This window comes from Cebus imitator, unplaced genomic scaffold (assembly GCF_001604975.1).
Source record: "Cebus imitator isolate Cc_AM_T3 unplaced genomic scaffold, Cebus_imitator-1.0 Scaffold149, whole genome shotgun sequence".
Classification (NCBI taxonomy): domain Eukaryota; kingdom Metazoa; phylum Chordata; class Mammalia; order Primates; family Cebidae; genus Cebus; species Cebus imitator.
The window spans coordinates 1,790,813-1,806,129 of record NW_016107464.1 but is presented as its reverse complement, the minus strand read 5'-3'; the positions used below and the strand labels follow the sequence as shown (position 1 = coordinate 1,806,129).

At 39.6% G+C, this 15,317-nt stretch overlaps 1 protein-coding gene across 1 annotated transcript in view; it reads right to left on the bottom strand.

Moving 5' to 3' along the window:
- The window catches only part of LOC108314236 (phospholipid-transporting ATPase FetA-like), an 89,172-nt gene that overhangs the window by 36,159 nt on the left and 37,696 nt on the right, over positions 1-15,317 (bottom strand). The window contains exons 11-14 of the mRNA XM_017543073.2: positions 13,732-13,928; positions 11,158-11,366; positions 8,646-8,689; positions 1,246-1,408 (exon numbers count right to left, since the gene is read on the bottom strand). Of these exons, the coding sequence (XP_017398562.2) occupies positions 1,246-1,408; positions 8,646-8,689; positions 11,158-11,366; positions 13,732-13,928 (613 nt within the window). The remainder of the gene's footprint in view (positions 1-1,245; positions 1,409-8,645; positions 8,690-11,157; positions 11,367-13,731; positions 13,929-15,317) is intronic.

Sequence of the window (15,317 nt, the reverse complement as noted above, 5' to 3'; positions counted from 1 at the left end):
GGTCTTGCTCTGTCACCCAGGCTGGAGTGCAGTGGCATGATCTTCGCTCACTGCAACCTCCGCTTCCAGGACACAGGTGATCCTCCTACCTCAGCCTCTTGAGTAGCTGGGACTACAGGTGCACACCACCATGCTTGGTTAATATTTTTTTATTTTATTTTTTTTACTAGATAGAGTTTCATCATGTTGCCCAGGATGGTCTTGAACTCCTGGACTCACACAATCCACCTGCCTCAGCCTCCCAAAGTGCTACTGGCATGAACCACTGCACCCTGCCAAGTCTTAATTTGCAGTCAGTCTTTTCTCATTCATTGTTTCTAAAAACATCTGGATAAATTAATGGACAACATAGCCACATCTGGTTACTAAAGAAACTAGGAGATGTGGAGATATCTTCAAATTGGGGAGCAACAAGAGGATAACAACTCAACTTTTATGAGGCCTTGTCAGAGATTGTGGGCTGATCTGGAGAGAGGAACATCACAGATTCTCAAGATCAGAAGCTCCCAAGCCTCTGCTTTCAGGGACCATTCTTTTTTCTTTTTCCTGCCACCTTCCCTTCCTCAGAATAATTTTTTTTTTCCTAGAGACAGAGTCTCTCTCTGCCACCCAAGCTGTTGTGTAATGACACGAGCATAGCTCACTGCAAACTCAAACTCCTGGGCTCAAGCCATCCTCCTGCCTTAGCCTTCCAAGTAAGTGGGATTATAGGCCTGCAGCACCATACCTGGCTAATTTTTTATTTATTTTAAAATTATTTTTTGTAGAGACAAGGGTGGACAGGGGGGGTCTCACTTTGTTGCCCAGGCTAATCTCAAACTCCTGGCTTCAAGCAATCCTCCTGCCTTGGCCTTCCAACGTGCTGGAATTATAAGCGTGAGCCACTGCTCTTAGCCTCAGGGATCATTCTATAGTTAGTTACTAGAGAAGTTTCTCTGAAAATGTAGAGCACCATAAAAAATAAAAAAGAAATAAAAATAATCCGAAGCTCCCCAGATAACATCAAGTTTGACTCCCACTGAATGACTTCTTTTAAACCAAGAGTTTGTTTTCTACTTGAATACCTCTGATATTCAAAGGAGCTCACACTTATCTTGACTATCCATTCCATTGCCAGACAAAGCTACCTAGTAGAAAGTTCTTTCTTAGATTAAGCCATTGCAAAGCATATCAAATCACCCCACCTCCAGCCTAGACTCCATGACATATTATACGTCCATGAAGCCACCTTAGGACTCTCCTCACCTTCTGCTTTTTCTTCTGACATCACAGTATGACACAATGAGAGTGAGCGGAAAAATAAGTGTACCCAGTGATCTCCCTTTTTCACTGCTTCCACCAAAGTCTTGTCATAAAATGAAAACTTAGGGTCAGCCAGTTTGTTGAAGGAGAAATCGACCTTTTCTTTCTGGAACACATAAGACAGAACAAAATTTTCAGCAGCAGCTTGATACTTTTAGATCAATTTGGAGGAAGTTTTTGTTGTTGTTGTTGAGAAAGAGTCTCAGTCACCCAGGCTGGAGTGCAGTGGCACAATCTTGGCTCACCACAACCTCCACTTCCTGAGTTCAAGTAATTCTCGTGCCTCAGCCTCCCACGTAGCTGGAATTACAGGCATGCAGTAGCATGCCTGGCTAATTTTTATATTTTTAGTAGAGACGGGGTTTCACAATGTTGGCCAAGCTGGTCTCGAATTCCTGGCCTCAAGTAGTGGTCCACCCACCTTGGCCCCCAAAGTACTGGGATTACAGGTGTGAGTCACTGTGCCCAGCTGGCCCTAAGACTTTCTTATCTCCACCCTGGAGTGCAATGTCATGAACACATTTCTCCAGCTTCTACCAGAACTCCCAAGGATCTTTCTCCAGTTCTCTGCATACGTGGTATTACTTGGGTTGGGTCCTTCTATGTCAAGTACAGATACAATTTTGTTGCTTGGTGCTATGTTGGGGAAAGGGAAGATTGTAGTGAGGTATCTTGGCTCTTTTCTATATCTTACCCAGAGAGAGTTTGTCAGGGCAGCGAGGAAGTATGGTCAGGTCCAGAGCCAAGCCCTAGACTTGGCCAACCATAGAGTTATGAGCTCTGGGAAGTTCATGGCTTCAGTAATTTAAGAAGACCCATTATTTAGCATATATATCCCGAGGCTCTTCTAGAACTGGGCTCTTATTGTGACACATTCTTTGAAACTAGAGGCTGGTGAGTAAGGAGAGACAAGGATAGAGAGGAAGGCACGAGCCAGATCCTGTATTACCATCTTATTACCAATAAATAAGGTGTCATAGTGATTTTCCACTGGAAGTGACACAGATTCGTGTTGGAGAAAGTCCTCTAGTAGCTGCACAAAGAATATGTTGGAACTAGCAAGAAGAGAAGCAGGGAGACTAGTTAGGAGACCACTCAGTGATTCACAAGATAAATGATGAAGTAATGACAATAAATATTAAATTACGGGGATGGATTTGAAAATATAGAGAGCTAGAATTGATAAGACATGGATATGAGGAGTAAAAGAGAAGAAGAGTTAGGAATAATTTTATATTTCCTAATTGGGCCCTTGGATAGACAGTGAGACTATTCACTGAGATAGAATACCCAGTAGGAGAAGATTTTTTGACAGACTGAATTGGAGATCCTGAAGACATAAAGGTAGCAATGAAAGCAGGCAGTTGTACATACAGTTTTGAAGGTCAGGAAAGAGATATGAGCTAGTTTATGATCTCCTCTTTCAGATAAATAATATTTGAGAACACTGAACCTGTCTGGGTTCAGGACCGAGGTAGGGCTGGCTGGGAGCTGCAGAACGGCATAATCTAAGAGGCAGCACTCATGGATAACTCTGAAATTGAAAGCAAGACAACCAATTAAACAACTATGGAAAGCAAGTCCTTTAAAGGATAGAAACTGAGGATGACACCTGAGAGGAAGTGGATTCAGAATGGAGGGTAGAAGGTAGCAACAGAGGAAACTCTTGAGTTTTCGTGGTATAGCTATAACAGTTTTTATAGGATGTCTTTAGCTTTGGCCATGGATGGGAGGGAGTTATCCAAGTTTCCTTGGATTTATGAATTTGGAGGTTATCAGTACACAGGTAGTAGTTAAAGCCATGTAAATATATAAGATTACATAACATGACTATAGAGATAGAGAAGAGGTTAAATAATAGAGCCCTGAGGGAATATCAGCACCCAATGCAATGAGATGAGAAAAAGCAATCAGATAAGAAGGAAAAACAAGAAGAAAGCTGTTATTTAACAGCAGTCAAGGGACAAGAAAGCTTTAAGAAAAGGGGGAGTTTAAGAGTGTTAAAATCCACAGAGAAGTTGGGTCAGGATTTAATAACAAGGTAGTCATTCATGACGTTGGCTAGGATAGTTTCAGTGGATATGATAGGACAGAGTCTGAATACATAGAGCAGGCTGAAGAATGAATGAAAGGTGAGGAATCAGTGACTGCTATAATTGCCTGTTTACTTCTCTGACTCCTCTAAACTGCCAACTCTGAAAGTAGGAATCAAACCTGTTTTGTTTTCTCTGAGCCTTTTTGTACTTACTCAGGGTCTAACATGTGGTAGACAATCAATATTTTAGGCTGACTGATGGAGACAGATAATGGCTAGAGTGGAATGTAAGAACAAGGTAAGGTTCTAAGTATTTTTAAAAATATAAATAAAAATAAAATATTAAAAATGTATTGTTAGTGGTTACTTCTGGTTAACAAACTGTGGCTTTTAAAAGCCCATTTATTTTATTTAAAATTAATACTTTATTTTTTGAGACAGAGTCTCACTGTGTTGCTCAGGCTGGAGTGCAGTGGTGCACTCTCAGCTCACTGTAGCCTCAGCCTCCTGGGTTCAGGTGACTCTCATGCCTCAGCCGCCCAAGTAGCATGGCTATCACACCCAGCTAAGTTTTGTATTTTTCGTAGAGACAGGATTTTGCCATGTTGGCCAGGCTGGTCTTGAACTCCTGGCCTCAAGTGATCTGCCCATCTTGGCCTCCCAAAGTGCTAGGATTACAGGTGTGAACCACTATGCCTGGCCTAATACTCCTTTTTTTAACAACAGTTTTAGGTTTACAAAAAAACTGAGCAAAGTACAGACAGTTCCTGCCTAACCCCTCTCTCGGCTCCACCCTACAGTTTTCCCTATTAACATCTTGCATTATTGTGGTACATTTGTTACAACTGATGAACCAATATATTGCTACATTATTATTAACTAACCCATAGTTTATATCATCTTTGACTCTGTGTTGTTGATTCATGGGTTTTGACAAGCACATAATATCATGAATCCACCATGGCAATATTATACAGAATAGTTTCACTGCCCCAAACATCTCCCATGCTCCACTGCTTTATCCCTCTCCCCACTCTCTCCAAACCCCTGGCAACCACTGATCTTTTTGTTTTTACTGTCTTTATAGTTTTGCTTTTTCCAAAATGTCATATATTTAGAATCACACAGTATGGAGCCTTTTCAAATGGGTTTCTTTCACTTAGCAATATGAGCTTAAAGTTCCTCTGTGGTGTGTGTGTGGCTTGATAGCACACTTCTTTTTATTGCTGAATAATATTCCATTGTATAGATGTACTAATGTAAAGAGCTGAGCTGAGGCCAGGCATGCTGACTCACATCTGTAATCCCAGAACTTTGGGAGGCTGAGGTGGGCAGATCACTTGAGGCCAGGAGTTTGAGACCAGCCTGGCCAACATGGTGAAACCGCTTCTCTACTAAAAATACGATTAGCTGGGTATGGTGGCCACGCCTGTAATCCCAACTACTTAAGAGGCTGAGGCATGATAATAATCTGAACCTGGGAGGTGGAGGCTGCAATGAGCTGAGATGGTGCCGCTGCACTTCAGCCTGGGCGACAGAGCGAGACTCTGTGGGGAAAAAAAAAAAACAACAAGCTGAGCGGAAAGAATCATAAATCATATATATAAGGGGATATTCAGATATTAAGAAAGAGAGATTGACTGAGGTTCCTGAAGAAGTAGGAAGGAAGGAATGGAATCTAGAATATATAGGTTAGTACTGAAAGAAAAGATTATACCTTTTTTGAGACTGAAGGAAAGGGGGTAAAGGCAAGTTGAGGTACATGCACAGTGAAGGATAGTTAGCTAATAGTTTGGATTTTTCTCAGTAAAATAGAAGGCAATATCAACTGCTACATACTGAGGAGCCAGGGGAGTGTGGTAGAAGGCCTGAGAATGGTGATATCAGCTTTTAGAAAAGCTGATGTGGAGAATATAATATGAAGCCAATTGCAAAATGGTGAAAAATTTGCCAAGTAGCACTGGGGGCCCAGAGGACAGTTAAGTCTCTGAATCTGTAATGGTTTTGTGATCTCCAAAACAGTGCTCAACACTCTCAGATTAGAAACAGAGCAGGGTCGATGGTTTGGTTAATTCAAGGTTGAGATTTGTTCAGTAATTAAAGAGAAGGAAAGGAGAACTAGTAAGGTATTAAGGACACTTACGATCCCAGGGTACATACAGGCAAGCTAGGAAAGAAAATAAAGTCATAAGGGATTGACAGACTGGAGGAAAACAAAAGCCAAGGGTTCATAAATCTCCATGTGATAAAAAAGCAGAAATACTTAAAAAAAAAAAACAAACCTCAACTACTGAGCCATGTGCTGAGAATATGGAGGAATAAGGCTTGTGATCAAAGATTGTGAAAAGAAAGTTTACAATATATCTTTTTTTTTTTTTTTTTTTAGTCTAAGAGGTCATCTGAACATCTGAAGGATTCTTTCAGATATCTGAAAGAGTTTATAGTGATAGGTCATCCATAAAGATAACAATACCACTCAGTGATTTGGAGGGGAGGGAGAAGTTTCAAAGTCCCCAGTGAATGGGGTTTAGAAGCCAGAAGATTCCTAGATGTCAACAAGAAGAGTTAAAGATGAGTATAGCCAGAAGTCATAAGCATCACAGGAATAAAGATTGTATAGGGGAGAAAAACTAATGGTTTAAACATGGCACAGGATAATGAGGGCAACACCTTTGAGCTTATCCTATTCAGAGTTTATGACATGCAGAGTATGAGAGAGATTGGAAAAAAAGGGATGCTCCCAGGGAAAGTCATGTTTCAATTAAAGCAGGGAGCATTTTAATGAAGGGATTGAGGCTATAGGTAAGTTTGTTTACAAGAGGACAAAGATTCCAGTGATTTAGTGAAAAATGTTCTATGGTCAATCAGTAGCAGACAGAAGAGGGAGAGGAAAGAAACCCCAGGAGGAATTTTCTCCCTAGAAGCTATAATTTTGCCAATAATGCCAAGGTCATTAGCAGAGCTGTTGGAAGACGATTTAAGGCAAATCACTGAATTTCCTTCCCCTTCCCAACCTCTTTCGATGGATAGGGGTAAGGCAACAGTTGAGAACTGGAGTCAGATGTTTGGTACGTAAGTCAAGTGGCTAAGAGTTTGGAATTGGGTCTAGCAAGACAGGGATAAGGTGAGGAGTACTCTGAAGGTCACAGAGGAACCCCTGTGAAGGGATACTTAAAAACAAACCCATAAACAAAAGCTGCGTCCAATACTAGAGAAAACAGCAAAAATTAACTAGCTAGAGATAAGAAGAATGAATAGGAAGATATTTTTATAACTGTATAAAGACTGTTGAATATGTCACAAATCCTTAAGTTATAAAGGAAAATGATCGATCAATCATGATTGATCTGATTTGATTACATGAATTAAAAACTTCTACACAAAATAATATTTAAAAAATTAAAAACCAAAAGACAAAATGGGAAAATAATTTTAACTTATGCACCAGAAAAGGAAGAGCTGGTATGTTTACTGTATAAAGAACATTTAGAAATGAGAAAAAAAGGGCCGGGCGCGGTGGCTCACGCCTGTAATCCCAGCACTTTGGGAGGCCGAGGCGGGTGGATCACGAGGTCAAGAGATTGAGACCATCCTGGTCAACATGGTGAAACCCCGTCTCTACTAAAACTGCAAAAATTAGCTGGGCATGGTGGCGCGTGCCTGTAATCCCAGCTACTCAGGAGGCTGAGGCAGGAGAATTGCCTGAACCCAGGAGGCGGAGGTTGCGGTGAGCCAAGATCGCGCCATTGCACTCCAGCCTGGGTAACAAGAGCGAAACTCTGTCTCAAAAAAAAAAAAAAAAGAAAAAGAAAAAAAGAAATAAGAAAAAAAGGCCAAAGAATGTGAATAGATGGTTCACAAAGTAAGTATAAATGGGCAATAAAGAGATGGTAAGGAGAAGGAAAATAAGCACATAAAAATGATTCAAAAAGGTAAATTAAATAATGAGATACTATTTTTCATCAATTAAATTTCAATAGATTAAAAATTGTTAATATCAGTTCTGACAAGCATATGGGGGGAAAGAAACTGTCATATATTTCTGATGGGATTATAAAGTTATGAAATCTATCTGGAGGGCAATATGGTAATATTTAATGTGTTAAAATGTGGCTACCTTTTGACCAATGAATTTTACTTCTAGGACTTTATTCTAAAGAAATAATTATCAGAGAAGTAGACAAATGTATATGTCATAATAATCACCAAAATGTCATTTGTAATAGCAAAACAAAATTAAAAATAAGAAATTAAATAAATTAAGGTACACTGATGCCATTGAATAGTAGACACCCATTCAAAATGATGATGTAGGCCGGGCATGGTAGCTCACCCTTGTAATCCCAACACTTTGGGAGGCTGAGGCAGGTGAATCACAAGGTCAGGAGTTTGAGACCAGCCTGGCCAACATGGTGAAGCCCTGTCTCTACTAAAAATACAAAAAATTAGCTGGGCATAGTGGTGGATGCCTGTAATGGAGGGAGGTGGTTAAGGCAGGAGAATCACTTGAACCCAGGAGGCAGAGGTTGCAGTGAGCCAAGATGGCACCACTGCATTCCAGCCCTGGTGACAAGAGAGAGACTCTGCCTCTAAATAAAATAAATAAATATAAATAAAGTAAAATGATGATGTAGAACTAGACCTACCGGCATGGAAAAATGATTACAATATAGTGTCAAGTGAACAAAATGAAACTAGAAATAGCATTCATATTATGATTTTACCTTTCTATGTGAAGAATTTTTTTTTTTACAATGAGCATGGATTTTTTTTTTTTTTTTTTTTTTGAGACGGAGTTTCGCTCTTGTTGCCCAGGCTGGAGTGCAATGGCACAATCTCGGCTCACCGCAACCTCCATCTCCTGGGTTCAGGCAATTCTCCTGCCTCAGCCTCCTGAGTAGCTGGGATTATAGGCACGCGCCACCATGCCCAGCTAATTTTTTGCAGTTTTAGTAGAGACGGGGTTTCACCATGTTGACCAGGATGGTCTCGAGCTCTTGACCTCGTGATCCACCCGCCTCGGCCTCCCAAAGTGCTGGGATTACAGGCTTGAGCCACCGCGCCCGGCCAAGCATGGATTTTTTAAAGAGAAAAAAACCAATAAAGCTATTTTCATTTAAAAAGAACAAATGAAGATCTTCAGAATAAAACAATGGTCATTTATATAATGCTTTCTGATATATGGGGCCAGTAAAAGCTTTAATATTTCAGTGGCTAAGGGAGTCTCAATTTGTGTTAAAGATGCTTCTCTGAAGCACAGCCTCACTCAGCCTCCACATGCATTTCCCTTGGAGCTGGAATCACTCACCTCAGAGACTGTCACCCTCTGTCCATCCTTGTCATAAGTATCACCTGTTGGTATGTGAACACAGCAGAGACTTGGCAAGGGTTTTAAAGGAGTGTTTGAATTTCTTTAAATTGTGGTATAAATAACAATTTATATATATATAATACATGTCATAAAGCTTACCATTTTAGCTATTTTAAATGTAAAATGCAATGACATTAGTTATATTCACAATGTTGTGCAACAATCACCACTACATATTTCCAACATTTTTTCAGCACCCCAAACAGAAATTTCCCATTTCTCCCCATCACCAGCCCCTAGTAACCTCTAACCTACTTTCTGTCTCTATGAATTTGCCTATTCTAGATAGTTGACATAAGTAGAATCATAACTTTTTTGTCTTTTGTGTTTGGCTTACTTCATTTAGCATAATGCTTTCAAAGTTTCTTCACGTTGTAGCATGTATCAAATTTCATTACTTTTTATGGATGATTAACATTCCATTGTATGTATATGCTATACCACATTTTCTTTATCCATTCATCTGTGGATGGACATGTGGGTTATTTCTCCCTTTGGACTTTTGTAAATAATGTCACAATGAATGTTGGTATACATGTATCCAAGTTCTTGTTTTCAAGTTTTAGGGGTATATACCTAGGAATCAAATTGCTAGGCCATATGGTAATTTAAAGGAGGGCCTTAAAAACTTGTTTCTTCTGATTCCTTCATCTTAGACTTGCAGTCAAGCTTTCCCCAATCCCCTCAGGCCACTTAGCTCCTAGTGCCCAGTAAGCTCCTTTCTCTAAGCCAGTGGTAAGAAGAGGATTGCTTGAGCCTCAACTCTTCTCTCCTAGGTGAGAATAAGATGAAGCTAGAAGTCAGTCACTGGATCTGTGAGAGACTTCACACCTCAGGAAGCCCTCCAATCATAAGAGTTACCCAGAAGAGATGTGGACATAGTTTTAGAGTGTTTGGGATTCTTGGCCAGTGGATGACCGAATTGAGGTAGAAGATATATCTGATGCCAAGCATGGAAACACTCATGGTCCTTTTCAATCTTGCCCAGTGTATGGTCAGGTCTTAAAATGAGCCAGAGAATTAAGAAGCTCATCCAAATCAACTTATCCAAAAATAAGCCTTCAGAGTGTATGTAAGTGAAAATTTGTTTGGTAGGGTTACCAAACAAGTAATAGGAAATACAGAAAATAATAGGAAATATTAGAGTATTTCAGCTTTTTTTTTTTAAGACACTCTTGTCACCCAGGCGAGTGCAGTGGTGCAATCTTGGCTCACTACAACCTCTGCCTCCCGGGTTCAAGTGATTCTCAGCCTCCCAAGTAGCTGGGATTACAGGCATGCACCACCACGCCTGACTAATTTTTTGTATTTTTAGTTGAGATGGGGTTTTTCACCATGTTGGCCAGGCTCGTCTTGAACTCCTGTCCTCAGGTGATTTGCCTGCTTTGGCCTCCCAAGGTACTGAAATTATAGGCGTGAGCCAATGTACCCAGCCTAGCATGTTTTTAATTCAAAAATTTTAATTATTTATTGAGGTATAATTTACTTAACATATAATTATCTATTTTAATGTGTACAATTTAGAGGCATTTAGTGCATTTATAATGTGCAGCTACCACCTCTCTCAAGTTTCAAAACTTTTTCATCACCCCAGAAAGATTATCTCATGTGTTCTAGCTTTTTAGATGCAATTACCTTCCTCTGCTAGCTAGGACACTGGGTATGAATGTTCACACACACGAGGACTTAACTCTATCACAAAAACAACTTATGCTTAAGGCATAAGATAAATAAGGGATTGGGCCTTGGAGACAGTGATCAAACTCTGACTACCCTTTAATGTTTTCTCTCAATAGTATTTATTGCTCTAAAGGGGAATCGGGAAATTAGCAGCTTCAGTAATATACTACTCCATTTGATTTATTTTTAATTTTATTATTAATTAATAAATAATCATTGTATATATTTATGGATACAATGTGATGTTTTCATACATATATACACTGTGGAATGATTATATCAAGCTAACTAACATCACCTCACATACTTTTTTTGTAGTGAGAACATTTAAAACTCTTTTAGCAATTTTGAAATATGCAATACATTATTATTAACTAGGATCAACATGCTGTGCAATGGATCTTGAAGACTTATTCCTCCTGCCTAACTGAAACTTTGTACCCTTTGACCAACATGCATTTGATTTAATACATGAGTGAACTGAGTATACAGACATTTGGAACTCCTTGAGGACAGAGACTAGGTCTGTTACATCTTGGTATTCTCAATTCCCAACATAATAGATTGTACCTATAAGACACTAAATAAATACTTTTTGGTTAGAACTGTTTGGGCTAGGAGGTCTTTGCTTAGAGAATAGAGACAGTTGTGAGACTAGGAAGTAAATGTGAATTCCAGAGGCTTATAGAGTTAGATCTAGATTAGTCTTAAAACAATCTGCAAAGTAAAGATTCCCCAGGACTTGGGGAAAGCAGGAAGACACGCATACCATAGAGCTTCCCATTAATAGAACATTTGTTGAAAATCATAATGTTCTGAGTCAGGGTCCCTGTTTTGTCAGAGAATACATATTTGACTTGGCCGAGCTCCTCATTAAGGGTGGTAGTACGAGCCTGTGCTGGTGTATTCTTTGGTGCATAAAACATCTTCCGATCCCAGTTGATATAGAAACTGTTGCCCAATCTTATTATTTCAACACTAAGGAGAAAGCAGGAAAAGAACAGTTCTGCATCAGAACAGGACAAGCAAATATATCATCCTGGTTTCCTTCTTAGCAGGGTAGATTAGGGCTAGCATCTGAAAATCAGTTCCTTCCTTGGGATTCTACCCTTCTGAAGGACCCTTCCCACCAGCCAACCCATGGTAATGCTGACATTGGCCATGATCACTTAAGGCTTTACCACCTGGAGCCAGATACACTTGATTAATGTTTTAAAGTCATACCTTTCTTTTTTTTTTTTTTTCCCAAAATGTATCTAGGAAAAGTTACAATTTTGGAATTTCTGCAGTAATGCAAGGTGTGATAGAGTAACAGTTAACTTAAAAAAAGCTTTGTGGCCCAATTGGAGGATTATTGCTCCTGTCACATGGGAAGACAGAGAAACTTGACACACTCAGAATTTGTTTCAGAAGAAGGAAAGAAGCTATGGAAATCAGGAAGAGTTTATGAGCTGACCCTCTGATAAATTTCCAGGCGTGTGCCTCCTCCCCACAAGAGTCTCTTCTCATTTTATGAGTTTTCCCTATTGCGTTTGTCATGTTTCTCTACTGCTCCAAATAGCATGCATTATAGATTCTTTATGGCTAACAAGCATGTTCATTTTAAAACAGTAAAGACTTTTAAGGGGTCTCCTTCTTATCATCATTCAAACTTAATGTGTGTTAGTCTGCTTTATTAGTAATCCCTGTCTGAGACAGCTGCACTGAGAGATATGGATTTTTTCCTTTGAAGTGAGGTAGGAGGTGCTCAGGTCCTCATCATTGACTCATTACTGATAATCTCTATGCCTGGAGTTGGGACTCCTCCCATCCTTTACCATATCAGCCACCATAGCAATCTCTCTAAACCTAAACCTCTTTTTTTTTTTTTAATCTCCTTTTTTTTCAACATATGCAGGTATTTACATGGGTATATTGTGTGTTGCTGGGGTTCGGTGTACAAATGAGTTGTTCACCCAGGTAGCGAGCATAGTGCCCTAGAGGTAGTTTTTAACCCTCACCCTCCTACTACCCTCCCCGCTTAAGCAGGCCCCAGTGTTTACTGTTCCCTTCTTTGTGTCCGTGTGTACTCCATGTTTAGCTCTCACTTATAAGTCATAAACCCAAACTTCAAATCACATAATTTTTTTCCTTAGAAAGATCTTTGCTGGCTTTTTACTGCTTTTAGGATAAAATCCAAACTCTTTGGCATGGAATTTAAGTCTTTTCGGATGTGACCCTAAATGACCATCCAATACCTCAGTCTAGCTATTCATTGTTCTGTGAACAGACGAAACTTTTAAAAACCGCCAAACCTTTGTATATGCTGAACTTTCTGCTTGCAGTATTCTTTCCTAATATTTTGTTTGCTGAATCCTACTCTTTTTTCAAATATCAGTTTTGTTATTACCTTTTCTGTAGACATTCCCAAACTTATCCAGGTAGAACAAATCCATTCCTTAGCAAGGCTCCTATATTATTTCTATTACATCATTCTTCATATTATACAATAGTCCCTTATTTATGTATCTGTTTCCATAGCCACATTCCTACCTTCTCTCCCTACAACATAGAAGGGTGCTTGGGACATAGTACATATTCAGTAAATATTACTAAATAAGGTAATCTAGTTACGCAGTTTTCTTGCCAAAAAGCCCTGGTACAAGGTTTAGAAAGACTGGAAAGGAAGAAACTAAAGTGTGTTTGGGCATGTGTATGTGTAAGTGTAAGGAAATACAAAACCTAGAAAAGGATGATGACAGTAGGGTAAATACTTTTTTCAACTATTTCAAATTTTCAACCAAGGTGCTTATGAAAAAGAAGAGTAAAAACCTTTCCTCTTCTCTTCTACAACTTTTAGGAACTGAACTTAGGTCACAATTACACATGTCTACCATCTATCACACTGTTTCTATGGGAAAATGGATTCTGAATTCTGATGAACTGACTTACAGGTGAATGTCTGGGCCTATCTCATTGGTAAACTATGGGCTGCCTGGCCTATGTTCCTGGGGAACCTACCCATGCTTTACATCACCAAATTTGTGTGTATGTTTTCTAGTTATTTCATGTGTTTGTATGTCTTATTTAGTCACTTACATTTTAAGTTATTTGAGGGCAGGGATAATTTTCTTTTTGTATAAACCACATAGTGTCTTCCTAGCACAGTATTCTAGACATGGAAGGCATCCATGCAATCTCTAGATATACCTCAGAACATTTTGTACACCAGGTGCTGTGGAGAGTGAGAGGTTAAGGATCACAAGTACATGCTTTTTAAAAGTTTACACTTTGGTTGGGGCATTAAGTAGACAGTATGAAGTCAGTTCCCCAACCCCACACCCCAAGGATCAAAGAAGCCTACCTGACATAGAGGGAAATGGGTACCATGGTATTGAGAATAATGAAGTAGGACCAGAATATGAGGATGGCAGAGACAGCTGATGAAGAGACATATTTTTCCCATGGCAGAAAAATCTGGAAGTGGTAGCCTTTCTTGTTTTCCCAAATGCCATGCCCAACTGCTAGGATAAAACATATGATGCCTAAAAGCAGGAAAATCTATAAATGAAAAAAAAAGAATTAAATGAACATTTCATCCAAGGTATGTGCTGCTTCAGTTCTACCCTCTAGAGCCTTATCTCTCAACAAAGCATCCCTCTCCTGGGAGGGAAGGGAGGCCCTGTGGTTCACAGGTTCTAGGCAGCAGTACATAGGACAGAAAAGAAAGCCCAGCAGGAGCTCTCCTTGTGGTTTTGAAGGGAGATAACAGTAATAAAACATAACAAGACTAATTAAGTACTAGGTACTATGCTAAGTACTTACACATATTACTTAATATTTACAATAATCCTCTTTTAAGAATAGATGAGGAACTTAAGAGCGAGAAAGCGTGTCTAAAGTCACTTAGCTACTGAGTAGAAGAAACAATATTTTAACCACTTCCAGAACCCAAGCACTTAATCATTCCATTATTGAAGTTGCTTTAACAAAAGTCTAAAACATGTGGGGCTTAGCAGTTAGGGGGTGGGTGATAAGGAAACTGATATAAAAGGCTGAAAATATGGAAATCATGTTAACATTAAAGAATTTGGTAAAACTGAAGGGTAGACCACATGCCTACTGAACCTGCAGCTCTAAGAGAAGTGTTTAGAAAGAATCAAAATATCATTGTGTATTGGCTCCCTTTAACAAGTATTAAAAGAAAGAATTGGCTAGGTATAGTGGATTATGCCTGTCATCCCAGGATTTTGGAAATACCAGACAGGAGGAGTGCTTGAGGCCAGGAATTTGAGACTAGCCTGGGCAACATAATATGACCCCATCTGTACTAAATTTTTTTTTTTTAAAGTTATACTAGGGAAAGAATTAGCCAATTTGTAGGCAGAAATGAGAAGGTACTGAAATTTGGGGCATCAAAGAACTACGACTTCTAGACACCAAACAGGAGGAAATAAGATTGAGACTTAAGCAAAAAAGGCCCAATAATTATTTTCAACTGAATAAAGTGACTCAGCCTTCAGGCAAAGTTCAGATTAAAGGTGACAACTTCTTATCCATGACTATTATTCCACATAGCCTCAACTTTCTTGCGTTTAAGTTGAGAGAGAAGGGCATGGAGGGGCAAGGAAGCAAAGAAATTGGACAAACTTGAAAACGATGTCTAGGAAAGAATTTTTGGAGGGTTTCTGACACATGAAACTAATTGGAAGCAAACAGATGAGAAGGCTTATGGGTTTTGGAGAAATGGTATTACTAAGTAACCATGAGCCTGGTCTAAAAAAGCCTGTGGCTGGAAATCCTTAAAACCACACTGGGCAAGAAGCAGTTTATAAAACCTGCCGTCCCTAGGCCGGGCGCGGTGGCTCAAGCCTGTAATCCCAGCACTTTGGGAGGCCGAGGCGGGTGGATCACGAGGTCAAGAGATCGAGACCATCCTGGTCCACATGG